The 21746-nt window shown below is 40.3% G+C and overlaps 5 protein-coding genes across 7 annotated transcripts; 2 read left to right on the top strand and 3 right to left on the bottom strand.

Moving 5' to 3' along the window:
* Positions 1-17: 17 nt before the first annotated feature.
* Positions 18-2699, top strand: ap1s2 (adaptor related protein complex 1 subunit sigma 2). Its single transcript, XM_037247298.1, has 5 exons — positions 18-176; positions 879-1057; positions 1145-1253; positions 1333-1470; positions 1614-2699. Exons 2-5 carry the CDS (start codon positions 879-881, stop codon positions 1659-1661), a joined length of 474 nt encoding a protein of 157 aa, XP_037103193.1. The 5' UTR covers positions 18-176; the 3' UTR covers positions 1662-2699.
* Positions 2423-7309, bottom strand: zrsr2 (zinc finger (CCCH type), RNA-binding motif and serine/arginine rich 2). The gene is made up of 11 exons (XM_037247295.1): positions 7077-7309; positions 6458-6537; positions 6297-6381; positions 6020-6128; positions 5603-5689; positions 5066-5104; positions 4797-4927; positions 4450-4663; positions 4197-4252; positions 3998-4107; positions 2423-3613 (listed from the first exon to the last, which is right to left on the bottom strand). Exons 1-11 carry the CDS (start codon positions 7118-7120, stop codon positions 2784-2786), a joined length of 1785 nt encoding a protein of 594 aa, XP_037103190.1. The 5' UTR covers positions 7121-7309; the 3' UTR covers positions 2423-2783.
* Positions 7310-7458: 149 nt separating this feature from the next.
* LOC119120420 (transmembrane 6 superfamily member 1-like) lies at positions 7459-12052 on the bottom strand. 2 transcript variants are annotated; one of them, XM_037247296.1, is made up of 10 exons: positions 11794-12052; positions 11606-11709; positions 10989-11086; positions 10804-10907; positions 10656-10738; positions 10134-10252; positions 9768-9872; positions 9599-9691; positions 9128-9247; positions 7459-8197 (listed from the first exon to the last, which is right to left on the bottom strand). In XM_037247296.1, the coding sequence occupies exons 1-10, from the start codon at positions 11883-11885 to the stop codon at positions 8006-8008; spliced, it is 1110 nt and encodes a 369-aa protein (XP_037103191.1). In that variant the 5' UTR covers positions 11886-12052; the 3' UTR covers positions 7459-8005. The 2 variants fall into 2 exon arrangements, with proteins under 2 accessions (XP_037103191.1, XP_037103192.1); XM_037247297.1 differs by lacking the exons at positions 10134-10252; positions 11794-12052 and having other exon boundaries at positions 11606-11680.
* Positions 12053-12833: 781 nt separating this feature from the next.
* LOC119120788 (BTB/POZ domain-containing protein 1-like) lies at positions 12834-17995 on the top strand. 2 transcript variants are annotated; one of them, XM_037247998.1, is made up of 8 exons: positions 12834-13372; positions 14912-15068; positions 15342-15447; positions 15514-15711; positions 15861-15990; positions 16069-16156; positions 16931-17077; positions 17158-17995. In XM_037247998.1, the coding sequence occupies exons 1-8, from the start codon at positions 12963-12965 to the stop codon at positions 17314-17316; spliced, it is 1395 nt and encodes a 464-aa protein (XP_037103893.1). In that variant the 5' UTR covers positions 12834-12962; the 3' UTR covers positions 17317-17995. The 2 variants fall into 2 exon arrangements, with proteins under 2 accessions (XP_037103893.1, XP_037103894.1); XM_037247999.1 differs by having other exon boundaries at positions 12963-13372; positions 15514-15706; positions 15856-15990.
* A 2013-nt stretch (positions 17996-20008) lies between these two features.
* LOC119120959 (RNA guanine-N7 methyltransferase activating subunit-like) lies at positions 20009-21447 on the bottom strand. The gene is made up of 4 exons (XM_037248251.1): positions 21334-21447; positions 20804-20974; positions 20330-20550; positions 20009-20274 (listed from the first exon to the last, which is right to left on the bottom strand). The coding sequence occupies exons 2-3, from the start codon at positions 20971-20973 to the stop codon at positions 20367-20369; spliced, it is 354 nt and encodes a 117-aa protein (XP_037104146.1). The 5' UTR covers position 20974; positions 21334-21447; the 3' UTR covers positions 20009-20274; positions 20330-20366.
* Positions 21448-21746: the final 299 nt, after the last annotated feature.

Below are 21746 nucleotides of genomic sequence, written 5' to 3'. Positions count from 1 at the left end.
TCCAATCAGTGCGGATCCGAGCTGGTTGCTGCCTCACCATCAATTGCTAACAACTAGCTGGATGAGACGCTGGCTAGCTCGTCTGACACGTATCTAAAGCTTGTTTGTCTTTTTTTTGGGGTGTGTTTTATGTGATCTTACACATCTCAGCGATCCTCCAAACGACTACATCGAAGGTAAAACGACGCATTTCTTATGTGCGGTAGATTAAAAACTTGAACGTCGTGAAAATTGAAGTGAGAAATTGCTTGTTGATGTCGATCCATTGAGTAGCTGAATCGAACATGAGCCATAATGAAACTTTCCACTGAAGCGTTACAGGTGTTTGTTGTCATACGAATGAATGAATTATGCATGAACTGACAATCAATTTCCATACTTAGAAAAATCAGTTGGAAACTTTCTATGGATATAACGGAAATTGATGGGGATAAATTAGGAATTTGCACAAAATGTTGGCTCATATAGTCGGAACCTGAATATATTTTGACGAAATATGTTTTAGTTGAATAGTGACTAAAGCAACTCCTGCCCCAAGTTATTTCGCAATTATGCATTTTTAAATTCCGATGGAACTTTGCTGAACATTTTCCACACTGTATTGTGCTGCACTGAAAAACATTTGTACTTTTCAACGATGTATTTATTACTGGAGTGAAGGAGTTGAATCAGTACTTCTACTTTTGTCATTTTTTTTCACAAGTGTATGGCTTTCTACATGGGTAGAGTGTGAGTATTAAGAAATGAATTTGTTATATGAGCACACATCAATGAATGTCTAGTAAAACTGAATATGTTGAGCAATGTGCCTCTTATTTATTACTGTGTAATTTTGGCTCAGTCATAAACATTTGTCACTTGCAACTTGACTTTGTCAGATGCAGTTCATGCTGCTATTCAGCCGCCAAGGAAAGTTGCGCCTCCAGAAATGGTACGTTCCTCTCTCTGACAAGGAGAGGAAGAAGATCTCCAGAGATTTGGTTCAAACCATCCTGGCCAGGAAGCCCAAAATGTGCAGTTTCTTGGAGTGGAGGGATCTAAAGATTGTCTACAAGAGGTGAATCACACCATGATGTCTACTGGCGCAATCTCATGACATTCAAGACTGTGTATAAATTGCGCTCACCATATATGTGTGTGGTAGATATGCCAGCCTGTATTTCTGCTGTGCGGTGGAGGATCAGGACAACGAGTTGATCACCCTGGAGATCATTCATAGATATGTGGAGTTATTGGACAAATATTTTGGCAGTGTGAGTTTCTTATTGTCTGTCACACCTAATGTCTATGGTGAGAAGTAACTAACCTACTTTGCTTCTTGTGTCCACGCAGGTGTGTGAGCTGGATATTATCTTCAACTTTGAGAAGGCCTACTTTATCCTTGATGAATTCCTGCTGGGGGGAGAGGCCCAAGAAACATCCAAGAAGAATGTTCTGAAAGCCATCGAGCAGGCAGACCTGCTACAGGAGGTACACACCCAAAACCAACACCGTAAAGTAACTGTAGCAGCGGACGTGTCGGCAAAACTGTTGCTCCCGCCTTTTATTTGCACTATATTTTAATTAGAGAAAGAATGATGCTCATGTGATATCTCTACTCCGTCCATCTTCAGGAGGCGGAGGCCCCTCGGAGTGTCTTAGAAGAAATTGGGCTGACATAGAGTCGGCGTGCCAGAACAAACGCTGCCACACCTTTCTTTTCTCCTCGTTGACCGTCAGTGTTGTACTCATGTGTACTGTAGGTATGTATGTATGTAATCAACATGTCTGTGCTGTATTTCTCGGAACTGTGCTCCCCTGTACCATCCCGTGACTGTGGTGGTGCCAAGTGTGGTTCGATTATGTCTTTTCTGTAGTGTCGTCTAATGTGCAAAATCCTTGAGACCAATGTAGCAACGGGAACATAGCCTCAGTATCAATTAGTGTTCATGCAATCCAAAAATCCAATCATGCCTTTATGTTGTTGTTCTGCTGCATCTGAAAAAAGTGCAAGTATAATTCAGCTCATTTAGTTGTTGGTGCTTCATTTTGGGCATAAGTGTTGTGAATGGTTCCAAACCTGCACATGGGGTACTCAAAACTAATTTCCAGAAAGCAGAAGCGCATGTGGCAATCTTATGTAATTATGATACAGACCTGAGTGTAAACTAAACCAGTTGCAAAGCATATGTTCAAAATGTGTTGTTTCTGTGGAAGTGTTGTTTGTAAACCTCAATGCATTTTTATTTTGTAACCTGGAGAAATGAGTGCCCACTTCAAGTCAAGAAATGTGACCCAAATAGAAATAGCTCTATTTTCCTTACATTGATGGTTTACATTTAAGCACTGATATATATATATATGACCAAAGAACTGTGTTTTACCTTCTTAATGGTGTCTAAGGGAGCCTAATGCCACACAAAAATGGAATCTGGTATTGAGAGATGTTTGAAGCAAAGTATTTTTCTTTTCAATCCAATGAAACACACACTATCAAATGCCCACTTTGCAGTACACAGCAGCAAAATAAATTTGGTAATGTCATGTTCCAGTCAAAAAGAAAAAAAAAAAGTGCAGCCAAATGGTGTTTATTCTAAAACTTCAGCATTCATTCAGAATGTAAAATTTCTTTCATAGCTGCAAAAGAAACCATTTTGTATTCGCCATCGTATTGACATTTATATTTGACAGTATTTAACAATAAATGTCTTCAAACCGGATTTTTTTTTTACTTTTTCTTCGCAGTTTAACGAGGATACGTCTTTCCATAATTAACCAGATGAAAGTTTCAATTGTAAAAGCCACTAAGAAGAACTTAGTGTGGGCTCGTCAACTTGTGTTATAGAACATTTTTCTATTTCAGTGCTTGGACATACATTCAAGTCAACTTTTTTCTGAAGGAGTTCTGCTTTTTCTCCACTTGGACTTTTTATCGAGTGTTTGTCCACAGTCTCTTCCTCTGACTCTTGCGATGAAGTCATCGCTTCAGGTGAACGGCTCCGCTTCTTGTGCTTCTTCTTGCTTTTCTTCTTACTCTTTTTCGAGTGCTTGTGGTGCCGACGTGTTTTGTCGTCCTCATCGAGAACACTTTGATTTTCATCTTCAGCCTCCGGGCTGTGATCTTTGCTCTTTGCTCTACTTGATTTGTTTCTTTCGACATCTTTTACCACATCGCCGTTTCTGTCTTTCTCTTCACTTTTGTTCCGATTTCTATCTCGACTCCTTTTCCGGTCTCGACTTCTGCTCCTGGACGTCTCTCTGCTTCTGCTTTTACTTCGGTACCTGTCCCTACCCATGTCATAACGCGCTGAGCCAAAGGGGCGTCTTCTGTCGTCTCTTTGGTGCCAGGACGTTCTCCTATCCCGACTCCTCTCACTGCGTCGGTCATCTTCTCGTCTGCCGTAGGATCTCTCCGATCTCTGTGGGCTTCTGCTCCGGTGACTCCTCCACGATCTGTCGCTTCGTCTCTCTGTGTGTCTTTCCGAGTATCGCTCCGAGTGACTGCCCTTGATGCTGCGATCTGGTGAAATGTGAAGGTCCCTGTCGGCCTCCCAGAATTCATTGCCAGGGTTTCGAAATACATGCAGGAAATTGCAGTGTTTCCCTTTGGGGCACTTCTTTCTGTCAAACAGCCCTGCGGGAAAACAAAACAAAGGTTTCTCAACCTCTAGGGTTGCAAAGTGGATTTCTTCTAAAACTTTCAGAAAGGTTCAAGTAAATTTCAATGGGGCAATAAGATGGGGGATTTGGGAAATATTCCAATTATATATTCTGGTAAAATATATCTTTGTTTGATGACAGAGCATTTATAAATGTAAAAATGAAACTAAACCATTTCACTTCAACAATCATTTGATTTTTTTTTTTTTTTTTAAACATTATCAACAGGTTCTACTTCTTAAATTCATATTGTGCATAGCAGCAAACTATTTTCTGGTCTAGAAACATTTTTCGAGGGAGAATTTCAAACAAATTTGCATGGCGACTGTAAGCAAAGACAAAGTAAACTTCATCTCACCACAAATGGCATTCTTCCACCGTGTTACAGGACAGATGTCACACTGAAGCTGCTTGCCGGCGTACCACCTTCCGTTAAATTTGATATAGGCTTCTCTGCACTGCTCCTCACTAGTCAGAAAATGATTCATTAAAACATTTGTTCAAAGTCCAGCTCATTTATTATGCATGATTATATTCAGCCCTTGTGCGGTAATTACGTGTCAAACTGGACGTAAACATTCCCTCGCAAGTGTGGCTCATAGTTGCAGCTGACCTAAAAACAAAGATTTCAGCAGAATTTTAGTCTCAACATCATGATGTAATAATGATTACTGGGATGTAAATCACCCCTAGTAACCGTTAATCCTATATTAATAATTACTTCTACAAAGCAATGATGGGAATTGGACGAGCACTGAAACTGAAACTTATTTTCAAATCGAATAAATTTGAGGCCGTGTCCCAATTTACCTTAAACTGGACCACCTTGCCAATGGTCCTAAACTCTGGTAGAACATCATGGTAGAATTCAACAAAGGACTCGTGCAGGTCTTCCTCACTGTGCTCCAGAGAAGCATCCCCGTCGTAGTCGTCGCGTTGAGACTGTTCCATGCCGTATGTTATGAACATAGCGCGGACTATCAGAGTGGGGCTGCTCGACGGGTAAACGTGTTTCCGAGAACATCTAAAATCAAGCGGAATGGGAAAAAAAGAGCAAAACAAATACATTTGTATTAACACAGAGAAATTGCTTCATAAAAGGAAGTGACACAAATGGGGGTTACTGAAGGCATGGGAAAAAAGTCAAGACACAGTACCTGTCTCCAAATCGACACGATCCAGTTTTGAGGAAGAAAGGGCAGTTGGCGACATCCCGCTCTGTACCATAATTTGTAGATTTCGCTGTTACCGGTGCTTCGGGATTCATCCACGGCCCTCCATTAGTTAGCTGCAAAAAAAAAAAAAAAAAAAGTCAAATTTGTATACCATTATGCGAAGAAGAAAAAAAAAAATCATACTTGCATGAGGTAGTGATTATTAAATGTACTATTAATGGGACATAAAACAGCACGGCACGGAACAGTACCTGATTTTCTGCTTCATCCAACATTTTCTGAACAGCCTCCTACAAATGGTGTAAAGAGATGTCAGGTGAAAATGTGTATTAGGCGGAGCATATCTGTTTCCTTCTTGTTAAGACCGCGTTCACTGGGGCAGATAATCACAACAGCTCTGACAAACTTGGTCAACTTTGATGACTCAAAAAGCTTTTTGGAGAAAACACACAAAGTTAAAAGATACGTCCTCGCCGTGACAGTTGGGGGTGCAGGTAAAGGACTTTTGCAACAGTATCTTTGTTAAGGAGAAGGATGCTCGCTGCTTGTGCCACTTTGTCAAGGAAAAAATTTTAAAAAAGCCAGAAGACAATAATAAAGCCAACATTTTTCACATCCGTCCTTCTCTGACAGCGACAAATCCAAAATGACCATTACACGTACACAAAGTGGAGTCTTGCTTGTAATAAAAATTGAATGTCATTTTTGAATGGATATCATCATTTCTGAAGATTATGTAGAAGTGGATATTTTTGTCTCCGCTTTTATCCTCCCACGGCTCGTTTCACCTCTCTGTCTCGCTTCTCCTGCTGCTTCTGCTCTTTTTCTTCTTCGTCTTTCCTCTGCTGTGCCTCCCATTCCTCCTTTATCTTCCGCTGTGGACACAACAATTGAAAGTAAACATCGCAACATGCCAAACAAGCGTTTGAATAGTTGACCTCTCAGCATTAGACAAAATCGACTGATGGCCCTTGTGTGAATCCCTGCCTATTCTAAAATGGTGGCTTTAGCACCATCCTAAGGAAGTATTTTGAAATGAGCAGAGGAGCGTCATTTGACCAGCACCCTGTCTAGAAAAAAAAAAACATTGCCACCATCTTATGACATCTACCTAATGACGATAAAATGGTTACTGTAAATCTCAAATTAAAGCACGTAATCAAGGTGTCGTTTATCTGCTTTTATGTGATGAAATATTGCATTACCTCATCATCCTCTCTCCGTTTCCTTGCAGCTTCCTCCTTCTCAGACCTCAGACGAAATTCTTCTTGTGCATGCCGCTCTCGCTCAAGCCACTCTTCATGGAGCCGTTGCCTGGGTAAAAAAAAGTGAAACATAACTTAAACATGTTTAAACTTAAATGGCATCTGACCCAAAATCAATTTAGCAATTGTGTCAAAGCTTCTCTTTGACTTCGTCAGTGTTGAATTTATTTGTCCACAGCAACAAAAGCTTCACTCAATGCTCAAATGTTCACCTCACCTTTCCTCGTCAAACATACTGGCATCCTCATCATCTACTTCATCCTTTTCCTCTGAGGGATCAACAACGGTTCCACTTTGTGCCACTAAAACAGAACATATAGGGTGGCTTTAGCGTTTAGCATTACAGGATATCCCAAACAACACAAGTTGTTTTCATACCACATTCTCTGGTTCGGGCGATTGCTTGTCGTTTGCGCTTTCTTCTTTCTTTTCTGGAGGCAGCCTTTCGTTGCTTGTGACTGAATTAAATGGAAGAAGAAAAAAAAAAAAGTTAAACTACATGGCTGCATTTTTAGTATTTCCACAAAAGAAGATTAGATATAATTTAATTGACTATACAGATCATCTCTTTAAAGTAAACTTTAATTGACATCCCACAGTTATCTATGGATGACACTAGATTCTGGTAAGGCACTACTTTTGTCTAAATTAAGTTTTGACATGGTAGCAGCAAATCGCAATTTATACCTAAATGACTTTGTTCGATTCAGTTCAAACAGTTCCATGGCACCAACATAACACAAAACGCTGCAAATTACAACTTTTGTCTAAATTTAGACCTCAACTCAGGTCAAAATAGTCTCTGGGTACCACGATGCCAACAGCAAATCGCTACGTCGTGATTTTCATCGATAGCGCCAATCAGCTCCATAACATAACGATATAAAACAGCATAAATAAAAAGAAAAATACCATTTCAGTATGGATATTAGTTCTGATTTCAAATCAGGTAACATTACGTTGTAATACAAGCGAGAAGTTACAGAAGCACACTCACCTTAAAGCAGGAGCAACGTTCAATGGAGCAATAGGCGCTGCCATCACAGCTAACTAGCTAGCTAGCGACGAGCCTACGACTCCGAATTATTTAATAATTGTAAAAATCAGGTATAAATATTGAGGCAAAACGTAAAGTTTCCCAATGTGGGGCAGTGTTTGTGAGATTTCACGGAATCGTCGCTTTTTTTTTTATTAGCTGCGTTAGTGCGAAGATGAAAAATATTTCCGGGGTGAGAAAGAACTGCTTCCGACGTCAACAAAAACAGTTGGTGACGTAACCTGACACTGAGTGGTCGTCTAATAAATGTTTTAAACAGCGTTTACACTTCATATTTTTAAAAAATGCTGCAAAACAACAAATCAAATATAATAATAATAATAAATATGAACCAATTTTATTAACAATAAAATATTGAGCACAAAAAACACGCTCAAACTCATTATGCCTTAAACTCTTGAGTTTTTCTTTATCTAGTATCTTTCCAAACTATTATTGATTTTCCAAAACAGAAGAAAGAAAGCTTTACCGTTTAGAAAAAACACATGTACAGACAATATGTATTTCCCCTCACATGATTAATGAAATACTGTATCTCACAAAATTGAGCAAACCCCTCACATTTATTCCTCAATATATAATAATATTTTTCATTGGACAACACTGCTACATTGTAATGTATTGCCTGTATAACAGTGTAGATGCATTGTCCCCTCAGAAAACCTTGATATTTAAAGTTGTCCCATGAAAATATATAATATAACACTTCTAATTATGTGAGGAGAATAAAGATTAAAGGATGGACATACTGCTATGGTACACGCTCCAAAACATGTTTTATTTTACATCACCAATCACTCATTTATTTATCTCAACTAGCTGCTACAGAGTCTTGGTTAATAGCAGCCCTTCTGTAAGAGAGTGTACACTCAAGCATTTTTCCTATCTGGCCTTCCCCTGAGGAAGAAGGCAGGCCTGGTAGTGTAGCGGTAGCAAAGGGCCTGAGGCACCACAGCATACAGGATATTAACCAGCAAAAAGACAGTTTGGTTGTCAACGGGAACTCTGTAAGAGAATGGCGTCCGTGTGTGGAGGGAGGCGCCGATATGAGAGAACTGGGCCTGGTGGAAAAAAAGAGGGAGGAAATAAAGAGATCAGAGATTTTACCTGAGATGGTTACGAAATGTAAAAAGTTTGAGAGCCACTAGTTAATGTTGTAAATTCATCCCAAGTTAGGACCAATATTTCATTATTTAATAAGGAGCTATGACCATGAAAAAGGAAATGAGGCAATGTAGTAAAGTGCTCACTATTTGGCAAGCATGTAACAGTCATAATTGCACATAGGTTTTTAAGATTTTATAAAGTGTTTAAGTAATGATCAAGACAGAAATTATTGATTAACCCTCTCCTGAGTATAGTGTTTCTATTGTTTGGGGTAGGGGGGCACTGGACATGTCTCCTAGCAACCATAGTTGTCAGGGCACCAGCAGCCCTATTTTTATCTTTGTTCAACAGCTGACATTTAGATGAATACCACCAATACCAGCATTCCTCCTGGTCTGAAGTCAGTTTCCGTCCTCATCCAGCTCGTGAGTGACGTGTCAGCCTGCAGCGCTAACACAACAGCTGCTTTGTTCTCTTTGGGTTACAACGCCACTCCTATTGCTTGGCACAACTTTTTGTTTTGTTTGGTATGCATACCTCAAGTAAACCATGACAGAACATGTTTGGCCAGATCCCTTATCTCCATATTTGGCAACATACTCACACTCTGTACATGTGTAGCAGTAGGAGCAGTGCAGTTTGTATGAGAAATGAGTGCAGTGCAGCAATTTTTAAAAACTGGTTAATTACATCCTGTTACATGTACAACATCATTGCATTTTATTCTTCAGTGGTCTGGCTGTCTGAATTGTTGTAACCATCATATTTGGTTCATTACTGAATGCATTGCAAAGTAGCAAGATTTCGTGGCCTCAGCATGCTGAAAAAAAAAATTATATTCAGTGATGTTGTTTTAAAAAAAAAAAAAAAAAAATAGTACCTACTTGTGCTATTGCACCTGAATGTACAAGAGTCAAGTCCAGCATCCACTCACATCCTGGAACCAACAAGCTGTAGAGAGTCATGATGTAGTATGGGCCTGAGTACAGCATGCTTACCAGCATCTGACAAACAATTATGAGATTTACCGCTTCTGGGATTCAAAGAATACGAGTACGAGGGTGAGAAGTTAGAGTACGAGGGTGAGAAGTTAGAGTATTCTTACATGGTGTCCCAAAAGCTGCAATACACTTCTTTTTTCTGTTTTGATTCTGGTATCATTTGGAAAGACGTGAAGCCATTAGCATTTGAGAGCTTAGGCTTTGCAGCTTTGAGCGATCGTCTGTTTAAAAGTTTGGTCATTGGACCTTTAGTAGCAGACTTTCCACTCCGTAGTTTTGGAATCTTGCTACGGATAACGTTCCTCAAATTGGTGCTTTTGGGACACCATGTATTCACAACTCATGAACACTTACATGTATTTTAGCGTAGGCCGAGGGGTCTTTCACATATGGCTCATAATGTTGTCCATAGTGTTGGCATAGTGTGTTGGAGCAGTCCAGGGCAACCTAAAGCAACCTAAAGTTAGACTCATCGAGAGAATCCTTGGACTTTGTGTCTTTTAAGTGTGTTTGCGTTTCTTACCAGACCTCTGAATACACAGAAAGTTGTAGCTGGGATGAGGCAGATCACAAAACATAAGTCCAAAGGTCTCTGTAATAATGTCATCCTCTGAGCATCCTGGATGTTCTGGTGGAGAAAAGGATATTTATAACATGCATGTCACAGGCGACTTAATTTAAGTCTGATTGATTGAAATATATACATAACATCAACTGTGACGTGTTTTAAAAAAAACTGTTTGTAGATGCATTCTTTTCATTGGTTCGCAACCGTGTATTGATTTGCACAGCTTCGAATTGTCGAAGCTAGCTTGCTAGCTCTGGCACTGCTATGTATATTATAATATATAATAATAATATAATAATGAGAAATAAACATCTAACTTACTGTCAACTCAACAATTTGTGCGGAAGGATGACTAAAGATGCGAAAACAAGCCCAAACAGACACGAAGATGTACAGCAAGTGAAGGAAGAAGAAAGGACCCATTTCAGTTTCATATTTTCCTGGAAAAGACAGAGAATTACTGAAGAATCAGACTTCATATAAACCAAAATTAACCATTATTGATACACAAATAAGTGAGCAGGTAGAAATATCAAAGTTAAAAAAATGTGAAAGAAAATCCTGTGATGGACAAAGCACAACATAAAGAGCCTAACAGTTGCCTACGACATTTTTAAATGTTTTCGGAAAACAAGAAAAGAACAAAACAAATGAAAAAAAAAGTCAACCTTTGCAGGTCACATGACCTGGATAATCAAAGAAGAAACACAACTTTTATTGGCATTTTTTCTTCTTAAATTGATATTTGATAGATAGTTGACATGTTAGGCAAATCAAATACATTTGATCAAATATATTTGATATATTAATTTGTGTGCCTTTCATAATTTTGACTGTACTTACCAACAGCATTCCCAAGAAGGTAGATAATGGAACGCATACCAAAAGACCCAACCCAGTAGAGTCCAATAGCTCTGAAGTTGTCCCTAAAAACAACACATTTTAGATACTGTTATGGTATGGAAATGCGTGCGGACACTCCAGCACTCACCCCCAAGTAATTGCAGCAATCATGAGCAGATACATGAGATAATGCACGCAGCCATCCCAATAGGACATCATGTGGCCATGTGCTGTATTAATGTGCGGATCTGCCTGGAAAAGCAGAAGGGGGGGTTATAAGTAAGAGACAGAGACAACATGGACTCAACATTACAAGGGGAACACCAAGCTTGCCTCTTTGAGGTAAAAAGTCACAAATCCATCAATGATGTTGTCCTGTTCCAGTCCGATGATTAAGCTCACCACACTGAAGAACGCGTGGACTGCATACACTGAACAGATACATACATTCATTTTTAGCTGCACATAAATGCATATTTTTAAAGTTTAAAATGCAACAAAACATTTCATTGGTCATTCCAGAATTGGAGGACAATTTAGGTTGCCAACAGTTTATCTTTTTTTTTTTATCAGGTATTAAACCAACATAATTTCATTTATCTGGCTTCATCTCCAATGCTCGACTTTTTATGAGATATTCTCATCAAGATCTTGCAAATAAAGAACCAACTATTACTCTACATCTTTGTTTTCCTTGCTCAACAACGGACATCTTGAACAAAACGCAACAACTTCCTCTGTGCATCTATACATTTGAGCATGAGCTCAAGAGCTACATATTTGTTATTCTAAACAAAATATAGCAATCAGTATTACGACAGCTATGCGTCATGACTACTATATATACGACACAACAAGTAAACATTTTTGTATTTTGTTCATGGTTGAAATTTCCCATGTGGGACCAAAAAAAAAAAAAAAGACCCCACTTCTAACCCAACTGTACTTACCATAGAAAAGAGAGTCTAAAGGAGCTTTCCTCTTGAGTATAAAATGGGCAGATATGATCAGAAAGATGAATGTTGCACATCCAGCAAAGAAGAAGGCTTCAGCGCTATAAGAAAAACAAGTGGAGAGACCTCGATTAACCAAGTGGGAAAGAAACAATATCAAAACATCCCAGAAGTCAGACACTCACCTGTTGTTGTAGACGAGAGAGTTGAACAAGTAGCAGATGGGAATAGACATCAAAGAGAGCACAAACACTCCAGTCCCCGCAGAAGCACTCATTGCTGACCGTGTGCCAGATCCATATGTTTACTCTGTGGGTGGCAATAATATTGATTTGAACATTATGAATAAACGGCAAAGCTGCACAGTTGTTTCCACATGCTGACTCCAGTTGTAATGGGTGAGCAGGCATTCAGTGGGTAGCTCTATAAATCTCTCTCACGTACACACAAACACACCCATATCCACACCCACTTTTGTGAAGTTATTATTGGCCACACTGCCGAGCAGTGGATTCATATCCTTGTGTGTACGGGTCATCAAAATGTAGGGCGCCAAATGTGGCCATCAAATGTGGCACTACACAAATTAAATGACACGACAATGTACACAAACAGCAAGAGTTGAATTAAAATTCCAGGGTTAAATTACTGAGAGTTAACTCCAAAAGTTTAAGTTTAACATTTTCAGAGTTAAGTGGTAGCCAGGATAAGTGTTAGTGAGTGAGTGAGTGAGTGAGTGAGTGAGTGAGTGAGTGGGCGAACGTACAAACGAATAAATAAATAAATGAATAAATAAAGTATGATAAGTTGCCACATATCTGTAGATCAGTTCAATTTTAATAAACTGGCAAGTCTGTAGCGTACTGGATTTTGCTTATCCAGTAAGCCGTGGAAAAAAATAAAACACTTGACGTGCTAGAAAAAAAGCTTGAAATTTTTGGAATCAGCTTGCTAATTTTAGTGTCAATCAGCATCAAAATCTAACTCAGAATTATTATTATTTTCAAGTATTTCCCTTGTGTAACATTTAACAGATATTGTGTAAATATAAAAAAGTAATATTCAGATAATTTGAAGTGTTTAACTTGTTTAAAATGTTTGTTTTACACGCTCGGTCAGCGCTGCTTTATTAAAATAAAAGTAAACCAAAGTTCGAAATGCTTTTGTCAAGTGCGTACTTTTCAATAAAGTTGTGAGCAGGCGCCTGTTTTTGTGCGCCTGCGTGCGTCATTCCCGGAGCGACGTAATAGAGGCTAGCTAGCTCAGAAGACAGCAGGTGGCTGGATATCAAAGTCGAATGGCGACCACGTAAACGAATCAAATAAACACGGTTCTGACTCGGTAACAACAGTCTATGGCGACCGGTGGTGGCGGTGGCTCGGCGTCAAACCATGACGTCCAAGAGTCCAGCTCGGCTCAGAGCGGCGCTCCGGTAACGCTCTCCAACGCGCCGACCGCCGCTCTCGGCCCGCCCGCGTCCCCGCCGGTGCTTGCCGTTAGCCGGGAGCCCGGCGTGTACAACTGGCAGGCGACAAAGAGCTCCCTGAAGGAGCGCTTTGCCTACCTCTTCAACAATGAACTGCTTAGCGACGTCAGGTTTGTCGTGGGGAAGGGCAGACAGGCGCAGAGGATCCCGGCCCATAAGTTCGTCTTGGCCGTAGGCAGTGGCGTATTCGATGCCATGTTCAACGGGGGGATGGCGACCACCTCGGCCGAGATAGAGCTGCCCGACACCGAACCGGCAGTTTTTCTCTTGTTGCTCAGGTGGGTCGAAGCGACACAAGTGTCGAACAAGGTTGTGTTTAGCGGCGTTCACTCATGCCCCGTTCCCCAGTCTACTTCCAAAGTGGAGGGGAAGCAAATTGTTTGAGTCAGCCAACTTCTCTCCTCTTGCATTCAACTCATCTAAATTATGATGATCCATTTCTGGATGAGGTACAACTCAATATCAACAAAGCATAAGTAACCACATTTCAGAAAACTATTGTTATTTCCAGCAAGCCTACTGCACCTAAAATGAAAAGGAGGTGAAATTGTTTTTAACCATCAAGTCAAAGTCCTATTCCTCTAATATAAGCCACAGGACGATGAATGAATACTTTGATTTCCTTAGTTTAGGGGTCACCAATGTCCAATCATCGGTGCTTGGACATTGTAAATTCCTAATAATGTTGAAGATACGATCATTTGTAAATGTGCTGGGGCTCAATACGTACTCTGAAAACGTTTGAAGCGTAACAAAACCTCAACATATGAAACTCTGTACTAATGTGTTCATATTAAGAAACGTAAGCCAGCATGGAAAATCAGTCCAATCTAATTGACTCCTTCTGAATTTGATATATTAGTTTTTATCTGTCTACATGAGCATCAGGCTCTGTCACATTACTATTTCCTCAGTAGAAGTAAACCAAGACAAAATTTGCAGTGTAACACCAAAGTGGAAATATTATTTCAGAGGAACAGTGAATCCTGCCCTCTAGTGTTCGAATGGACACATGACAGGAAATGCTATGGACAACAACATTTTATTGCCGTTGCCGGTATTACAAGTTCTGTGATGACAAAATGCAGTTATGCAAATTATCATCAGTGTGAATGTTTGTCTACATGTGCCCAGTGATTGGCTGGCACCCCGTCTCCCTCATTCAGCTGGGATACACTCCAGCGACTCTAATCAAGATAAGCAACTGGTTGAACAATGAAAGATGCTATGTAAGGCCAAGCATTTACTGGTAGTTTTCGGTCTAACCTGTTTTACAACTTGAAGGTCAGTGAAGCCGCATGTTGTTCACGAGTTCTAATGCGGGAGTCATGAGAATGGCCTTTCAAGTTCTCACTTTGGTCCAACTGTGCCGGGTATTAATGGGCCTGTGACCGCATTAAAGGAGAGTGTTCTAAGTGGTGTCATAGGCTACCTTCGTGTTTAGTGCTTGAGGTTCCACTTTGTAATCGACAGAAAACATCTGTTGTCTCACTACTCCAGTCCGTCCTTGATTTGTTCTCAAAGACATTCAGGTGTCCTTCAGATATAGATAGGGAGCAAATAATGCCTGACAGGAAGTACACACTTTTTGCCAACTGAGTTTGAATTTGAGTTAAAGATGTTAAATTTAAGGCGTTGAAATCCTTCCAGATATTTTTTTTTCATACTAAAAAAAATAGTCCCTTTAACTAATTCAAATTCCGTGCAAGGGTGAAACAATCGACTAACTCATTTAAATTAAAATGGTTTTTGTCTTCTTTTTTTTTTTTGTGAGACGTTGGTGCACATTGATCATTGTAAAGTGTTCTTTTGCACAGGTTCCTGTATTCAGATGACGCTCATATCACTCCAGAGACGGTGATGTCCACTCTGAATGCAGCCAAGAAATACGCTGTCCCTGCTCTGGCTACTCACTGTGTGGAGTTTGTGAGCAAACATCTGAAAGCAGACAACGCATTCATGTTTCTCACACAGGTTCATGCTTTCACTTTCTGCACTCACCACATGGAAACGCTTCAAAGTGCATCTTTAACATTAACATTATGCTGCCATGCATGACTGCATTTGGAAATTTATTTTTTAGTGTTGGTCTCCAGTCAGTCACAGGGCAAATTGTTCCTAAATGCTTAAATTGAAATTTTAAAAGAATCGACATGGCAAATGATTAAAAGCAGTATCATGATTTTGCAATTTTGATTTATCCGAAAAGATCATAGTAAAGAATGTATAATGTTCTTGTGTTCACAGGCGAGGTTATTTGATGTCCCTCAGATTGCCAGCCTCTGTTTGGACACCATAGACAGAAGCACTGCAGAGGCGGTAAATACAGAGGGCTTCACTAATATTGACCTTGGTAAGCGAGCCTTCGACGAAAGTACCATTTTCATAACTGACTTGGTGATTGTTTTGTGTGCTGTAGAAACTCTATGCACAGTCCTTGAAAGAGACACGTTAAACATCAGGGAAAACCGTCTCTTTGAGGCTGTGGCACACTGGGCTGAAGCTGAGTGCAGCAGACAACGGCTTCCGGCAACCTCTGAGAACAAACAGAAGGTATTGGGAACAGCCCTACAGCTCATCCGCTTCCCGCTCATGAGTGCGGAGACGTTTCCTACGGGTAAGAGAAGTACATACCGGCCACTGTTTTGGGCCCATGTGTCATGTAGAACTTTATGATACCTTGACAAAGCCAATTTAGTAATTTATTTGATATTCTTTCTTATGCAACAAGTGGCGAGTGAGGAAATCTGTTTTTACACTTGACAGCAAACCCAACACCACGGCCCAGCAACAATGACCGATCGCGTTGCCACGTTCGCGGTGAAGAATGCACCATTAATAGATTTCAGCATGTCGAGAGTCGATGGGGCTACAGCGGTACCAGTGACAGAATCAGGTGAGGTGACAACGCGGTTGTCCTAATAAATGCCAGCTTCATACAAAAAACTATATTTCTCGTCGTCTTCTTATGTAGATTCAACGTCAGTAGACGAATATCCATCGTGGGTTTTGGTCTTTATGGTTCCATCCATGGACACACAGACTATCAGGTCAACATACAGGTAACTGCTGCCGTATCTGCAACATGATGCAGCTGGAGTAACGTCATTAAAAATGGAGCTGGAAGCTTTCCGTCAATGTGGGCGCTAGAATTGTCAGTATGAGATGTATGCATTACATAGTGACCTAAATAACTCGCAATGCAACACTCCCCTTTGACACACACAACTAATCCAGTCATAAAAGAGCCCTGTTGACAATTCAATAAAATGTCAAGTGCGTTCTCGCCGGGTGAGTTAATGCTAATTAAATGTCATATTCATTGCTACACAGGTAGCCCGCCATTTACCAGCTTTGGTTTGACAATAGTTCATACACAATAGACAATTAAAATATTGGTAGGTATTTACCACAAACTCACAGTGATTGAATCCACTAGCTCTTACCAAGTCGTGCTTTCTATTTTGTCTCAGTCGATTCCAGAAATGAATTCTTAATAGATGAATATGCCCAACCCTTTTACGGTAAAGTAGGTGAGAGTTTTAGGTATGCAGCTCATGAAATTGAGAAAAGTATCATGAACAATTCCCTTTTAATTCTCATGGAAAGTGTCGAATTGGGAATATTTCTCAAAGCCCCCCTGCTTCATTTGCCATGGAAATTTAACCCTAGACAGCAACCAGCCAGCAAATTGGATCCATAACTTGTTGCACTACAGTGCATATTCACATTTTGGCATTTGCAAAATGGCCTTTTCACTGGCATTTGGGGGGGACCTTATCATCTGTCATTCGCTGCAAACGCACCTTTCCGTTGTTTATTTTTGGGTTTTCTAGATAATGGAGAGTGACAAACACCTGACCGTGGGCCAGACCGACACAGGATTCAGTTGTGACGGCACATCAAACACCTTCCGTGTAATGTTCACAGAGCCTGTGGAAATTCTTCCTAACGTCAGCTATACTGCATGTGCAACCTTAAAGGTGAGATGGCTTTCAAACATCAACTTTCAACCAGCAAACATTCGGTGCGGATTCATCACGCTTGCTCATTTTCGATGTAGGGACCCGACTCCCACTGTGGCACGAAGGGGTTGAAGAAAGTCACCCAGGAGTCAGCGACAGGGACTAAGACAACATTTGTCTTTTTCAAATCCCCCGGAAACAATAACGGTACCTCGGTAGAAGACGGACAGATACCAGAGATCATCTACTATACATAGATTGACGTGAGAAGACTTCACGTGGCTTGAGTTTTGTGCTTCACAATCTCTGGGAATGAACACAGAGTGGCAGTTTGTTTCATGGCAAAATTCACCGACACAAGGATTGTTCCAAGCAGCTGTTAAAAAGAAAAATCAAAGCCAGTTTTTGTTTCATTGTTATTAGATGTAAATATGTAAGTAATCAGACAAAGCATATGTCCTCCATCGGAATTGGTTGGATGCAAACGAGTGACTGTTCTCCCCCAAGTTATTTGTTCTCCTGAGTCTTGTTTGACTCTAACTTCAGTCAACCATCAGTTGTCACCAGAGCATTTATTCTGATATTCAGCTTAGGTTCCAAATACTAGTTATTGTAGACCTAAAGCTGGCTGTGAAGGATTTTCAGTAAATGCTCAAACAACAACAAAAATCTTTCCTGATGGATGCAGCGAATGCAAATGTACTCAAGTTTGTTGTCAGTACATGCTACATAGTGATTCCGCCAACTCGGTGTGCGTTATGTGATTTTGTTGTTACCTGTTGTAATTCATACGCGTTTGCTTGGCACTTCTTTGAAATTAAAAGAACAGCTTCTTTTTATATTACAGACTTGGAAAAGAGAATTGTAAAGTGTAACTCACAATGAGATTGCTCTCGGCTACATTATCAACAGATAATGATGCTGTATATTTAAAAAGAAAAAAAAATCAATTTATAAATTAGCTCAATTAGCAGGCAAGACTCAGTATAAAATAATCCAACTTAAAATCTGACATAGTTGATTTTTAACCCCCCCATCACTTTCCAAACCCATTCAACTGGCTATTTGGAACAGTTTTATTCAATTTTTCTAAAAATGAAACCTTGACTACCTGACATCCCGAAATTGAGAATTCTCAGTGGCACATGGAACTTTTTTAAATTATTATTGTGGAAACAATCTAAATGTCACAAAATACTATTTTGTGGCCACATAATACAAATTCATAGCTCCCTACTGAATACTAATTGGGTGAGCAAATTGAAATCCCCTTTTATGGAAATGGTAAGGTAGAGGCCTGCGCTTAAGATAATGGATGGGCATATTGTAATCAGATTTATTTGATTTTATTATTTTTTTAGTGCGAAAGTTTCTGTGTCACATACATGTATCATTCAACAGACTGTGCTTCTGCTAAATTTGATATGGAGCCCATCTTATTTAATGTACTGTACTGCATGTACAAAATGTTCTAGGTGTGAGGGTGCACTTCTTTCCAGCCCACGTCAAAGCAACATGGATATGCAGGAACACGTTGCCCGTGTACGCATGTCCAGCTGGTGGAAGTTATGCAATCTCTATTTTAATGATGTAGGACTGACTGCTAACTAATTAACACATGACCATACTGTACATATGAGGCTGTGTGATTAGCAGCAGGAATGGCCCTGGAGCTGGTGAATAACTTGTGAAGCCTTCTCATTTATTAACATGTAATCTAAGTCACACATGCATAGGTGTCATAGATGAAATTTCAGATGACTGGCACGGGCACATATTCGTTTTTACCTGGTAAGTCATTTGAGAACATTTTCTCATTTACAATGACGACCAGGAGGCAAAGTGTGTGAAATGTCTTGCCCAAGGACACAATGACACGTGACCCAGACAGACTTGGGTTCAAATCACCGACACTCTGGTTTCTGAACGAACCGCTCTGCCTGAGCCACGTAACCAGTAATATCTGTATTTTCCAAAAACAACCCCAAATTAGAAAATACTGCCCATTCGGGAATGGCCCATATAGTGTGCGTATTCTGCATGTCCCCGCTAGATATAATCAGACTAACAAGCAGAGAGCCACTGTCTTTACACGGATGACCTGACCATCTTGCATGATTAACTTACAGTGCAGACTGTGCAGTCGAACGAGCAAAGGAATAAAATACATCCTCTTAAGTTCCGGAGTATGCATGAGTGTATATCCTTACAATTCTATTCACTGCTATACATTTTCTTTAGGAGGCTGTGGGGCGTTTATTTCAGTGGAGAGAGCAGAGCGCCACTACTTTTCTATTCACATGTATTACATGCTGTATGAACGCTGGACTGGCCTGGGCCAACCTTACCCCCCTGCACTTTCCAACACCAGATGTAGGTCGCAGAGTGCTGCAGGGGCTGCATACGGGGTGTGTGTTTTGCGTGTGTGTCTGTGTATGACTTTGGACGAGACTGATGATTGTAGTCTCCACCGAGGACATGGCCCCCAGCACACTGTCTCCATGGCTGTCACTTTGCATCATCCCAAACAGAGCGCACCGAGTCTGACAGGCTGCCAGATAGGCCGAGGGGATTGTCATGGCTCCTTTCGCTACTGTCGCCGCTCTCTCGACTGTTTTTCATTGTGTGCGCTCGCCACCTCGCATAATGCATTAACGACGTGCTAATTAAAATGTAATGGACATTGGATGGGGTCACAAGTTGGACTTCCTTCATGTAGGAAGGTGTGTCGCAACGTCCAAGATGAGGAAGGCAAAACCACCACTTCACCTCATCACACCTCTTGAGGAATGCACATAAACTTCCAGGTCATGCACGGCGGCTATGTCACAAGTCTGGATGGGAGAATCACCGCAACTTGAAAGAGTGCAAGCCAGGCACGTAAAAAAAAAAAAAAAGCCTCACACCACAAAGCTCTAATAAATAAATTAGTGAAAATCACAGAAGCGATGGCTTTTAACTCAAGAATCAAGTCACCACTTTATTCATCACGATCTGTAGTGAGTAGCTTCAACAAGCTTGACAGACAGCACACATGAAGCCACATACTTCATTTCATTGAAACAGTACACTTACAGTTTTCAGTAAAATGTCTAACTCACACGTATTAACAGGCCTAGTATTCCCCCTTCCTATTGCTGTACTTGTTTAAATGTTCCTACTTCTTTTTAAATGAGTCAAATCTATGCCATAAACTCATGATGAAAACAAACATTCTTGACACTGTGAGACTGGTCAGACGTCAAAAAAGAAAGTAACAGGTACATCATTGCTACATATACAAATAATGAAATCCTGATGATTGAGATCAATATCTGTCATAAGACTTTTTGTAATGTGAGTCGCTTCCCTGATAGGAGTTTGACTGAGACCCACGATCATGCTCCCTATATCGGTCGTGGTGCTGCCTCTGATGCCTTCCTCTTCCAGGGTGATCACCCCTCCAACCTTGGCCTTCTCCCGAGCCACGACCTCCTTGACGGTCCTGGTACCTACAGGGAGGCAAACAAATCAACAACTGCTCTTTACAACTTGGAACTTGCATCCAACTATTTTTTTCTAATCAGCAATGCAAGTAAAAAGCTATGATCTTAATTTTAAAAAGTGCTGAATTGTTATATTGGAATCATTTAGAACATTTACAGCTAACCATAATGATTATAATTTCACATCAGAAATATTTCTAACGATGATGCCTTGACTTACAAGTTTAATTATATATATTGGTATATTGACCAACTCTACCTTCTATCTCTTCCTTGATGGTTTCCTCCCCCACGACCTCTCCAGTCCTCCACGATAGGCGGCGGATCAGCTGGCCTGGTCACGTACTGCTGGTATTCTTGGTCCTCGGAAGAAAACCTGTTAGCGAACATCTCCTCGTAACTTTGAGGTTTTTCTGTAGTTTCGCTCATTCTGAAATGAATGAAACTCTGGTTAACATGAGGCAAAGGCGATTACTGTAAAAAAAGATATACGTATATACTTTTCGTTAAAGATCGTCTACATGTTTGATAATGAACAATTACAGAAAATAAATCCAGGATACAAACGGTGAATTAATCCATATTGTTCGTGGAATAAATGCTTTAACCATGATTGTTTACAAGCGTTAGATTTAGCCTCTGGCTGTGTGCGCAATGTAGATAGCCTCAACAACAAAGCTAGCATAACAACAAGGTGACAAAATGCAGCTTAATATTCGTCAAACCTGTTAACAACAAATCAGTAACTAACAACCTAGTAGTTATTGGCAATACTTCTTGAAAACATACCTGAGGACACTACGAAACAGCACACTACGGAGCCCTACGAGTCCACAACACAAATAGTACGACGCTAAAAATGTCCCGACTGGAAACAACAAAACGAATACCAAAGGATCCGGAGCACACGCACGTGCAATTGTTTGACAGCGATCACCTGCAACTTGGATGAGGAAAAAAAACGTTACTTCCAAAGGAAATACGCTAAAAACAACGTGAAACACGTCGAGTGACTAATGCCCATGGGTGGCACATATACCCTTGACTATATATTTAAATAGTTCAAAGATTTTTTTTTCTGTTGGAAACTGACAAGCACTCACTGGAAGTCATGTAAGTGCCTGAGAGAAGCAAACTAATCATGTCGCCGCCCGTTAAAGCATTAATTGTGAACAATGCATGTGTTTGACCAGCAAATTGTG

This window comes from Syngnathus acus, chromosome 3, assembly GCF_901709675.1.
Source record: "Syngnathus acus chromosome 3, fSynAcu1.2, whole genome shotgun sequence".
Taxonomy (NCBI): Eukaryota; Metazoa; Chordata; class Actinopteri; order Syngnathiformes; family Syngnathidae; genus Syngnathus; species Syngnathus acus.
This window is presented reverse-complemented; position numbering and strand designations above follow the sequence as displayed.

Coding starts and splice junctions, on each gene's coding strand:
- zrsr2 (XM_037247295.1), bottom strand. CDS start 7,120: ATGGCAGCGCCTATTGCTCCATTGAACGTTGCTCCTGCTTTAAG. Junction 6,129..6,296: donor AGTATGTTTGACGAGGAAAG/GTGAGGTGAACA, acceptor TTTTTTACCCAG/GCAACGGCTCCATGAAGAGT. Junction 4,928..5,065: donor TGGATGAAGCAGAAAATCAG/GTACTGTTCCGT, acceptor TTTTTTTTGCAG/CTAACTAATGGAGGGCCGTG.
- LOC119120420 (XM_037247296.1), bottom strand. CDS start 11,885: ATGAGTGCTTCTGCGGGGACTGGAGTGTTTGTGCTCTCTTTGATGTCT. Junction 11,087..11,605: donor TTTAGACTCTCTTTTCTATG/GTAAGTACAGTT, acceptor GTATCTGTTCAG/TGTATGCAGTCCACGCGTTC. Junction 10,908..10,988: donor TGACTTTTTACCTCAAAGAG/GCAAGCTTGGTG, acceptor CTGCTTTTCCAG/GCAGATCCGCACATTAATAC.
- LOC119120959 (XM_037248251.1), bottom strand. CDS start 20,973: ATGAGCGAAACTACAGAAAAACCTCAAAGTTACGAGGAGATGTTCGCT. Junction 20,551..20,803: donor CATCAAGGAAGAGATAGAAG/GTAGAGTTGGTC, acceptor GCCTCCCTGTAG/GTACCAGGACCGTCAAGGAG.
- LOC119120788 (XM_037247998.1), top strand. CDS start 12,963: ATGGCGACCGGTGGTGGCGGTGGCTCGGCGTCAAACCATGACGTCCAA. Junction 15,712..15,860: donor TGCGGAGACGTTTCCTACGG/GTAAGAGAAGTA, acceptor TACACTTGACAG/CAAACCCAACACCACGGCCC. Junction 15,991..16,068: donor GGTACCAGTGACAGAATCAG/GTGAGGTGACAA, acceptor CTTCTTATGTAG/ATTCAACGTCAGTAGACGAA.
- ap1s2 (XM_037247298.1), top strand. CDS start 879: ATGCAGTTCATGCTGCTATTCAGCCGCCAAGGAAAGTTGCGCCTCCAG. Junction 1,058..1,144: donor CTAAAGATTGTCTACAAGAG/GTGAATCACACC, acceptor TGTGTGTGGTAG/ATATGCCAGCCTGTATTTCT. Junction 1,254..1,332: donor TGGACAAATATTTTGGCAGT/GTGAGTTTCTTA, acceptor GTGTCCACGCAG/GTGTGTGAGCTGGATATTAT.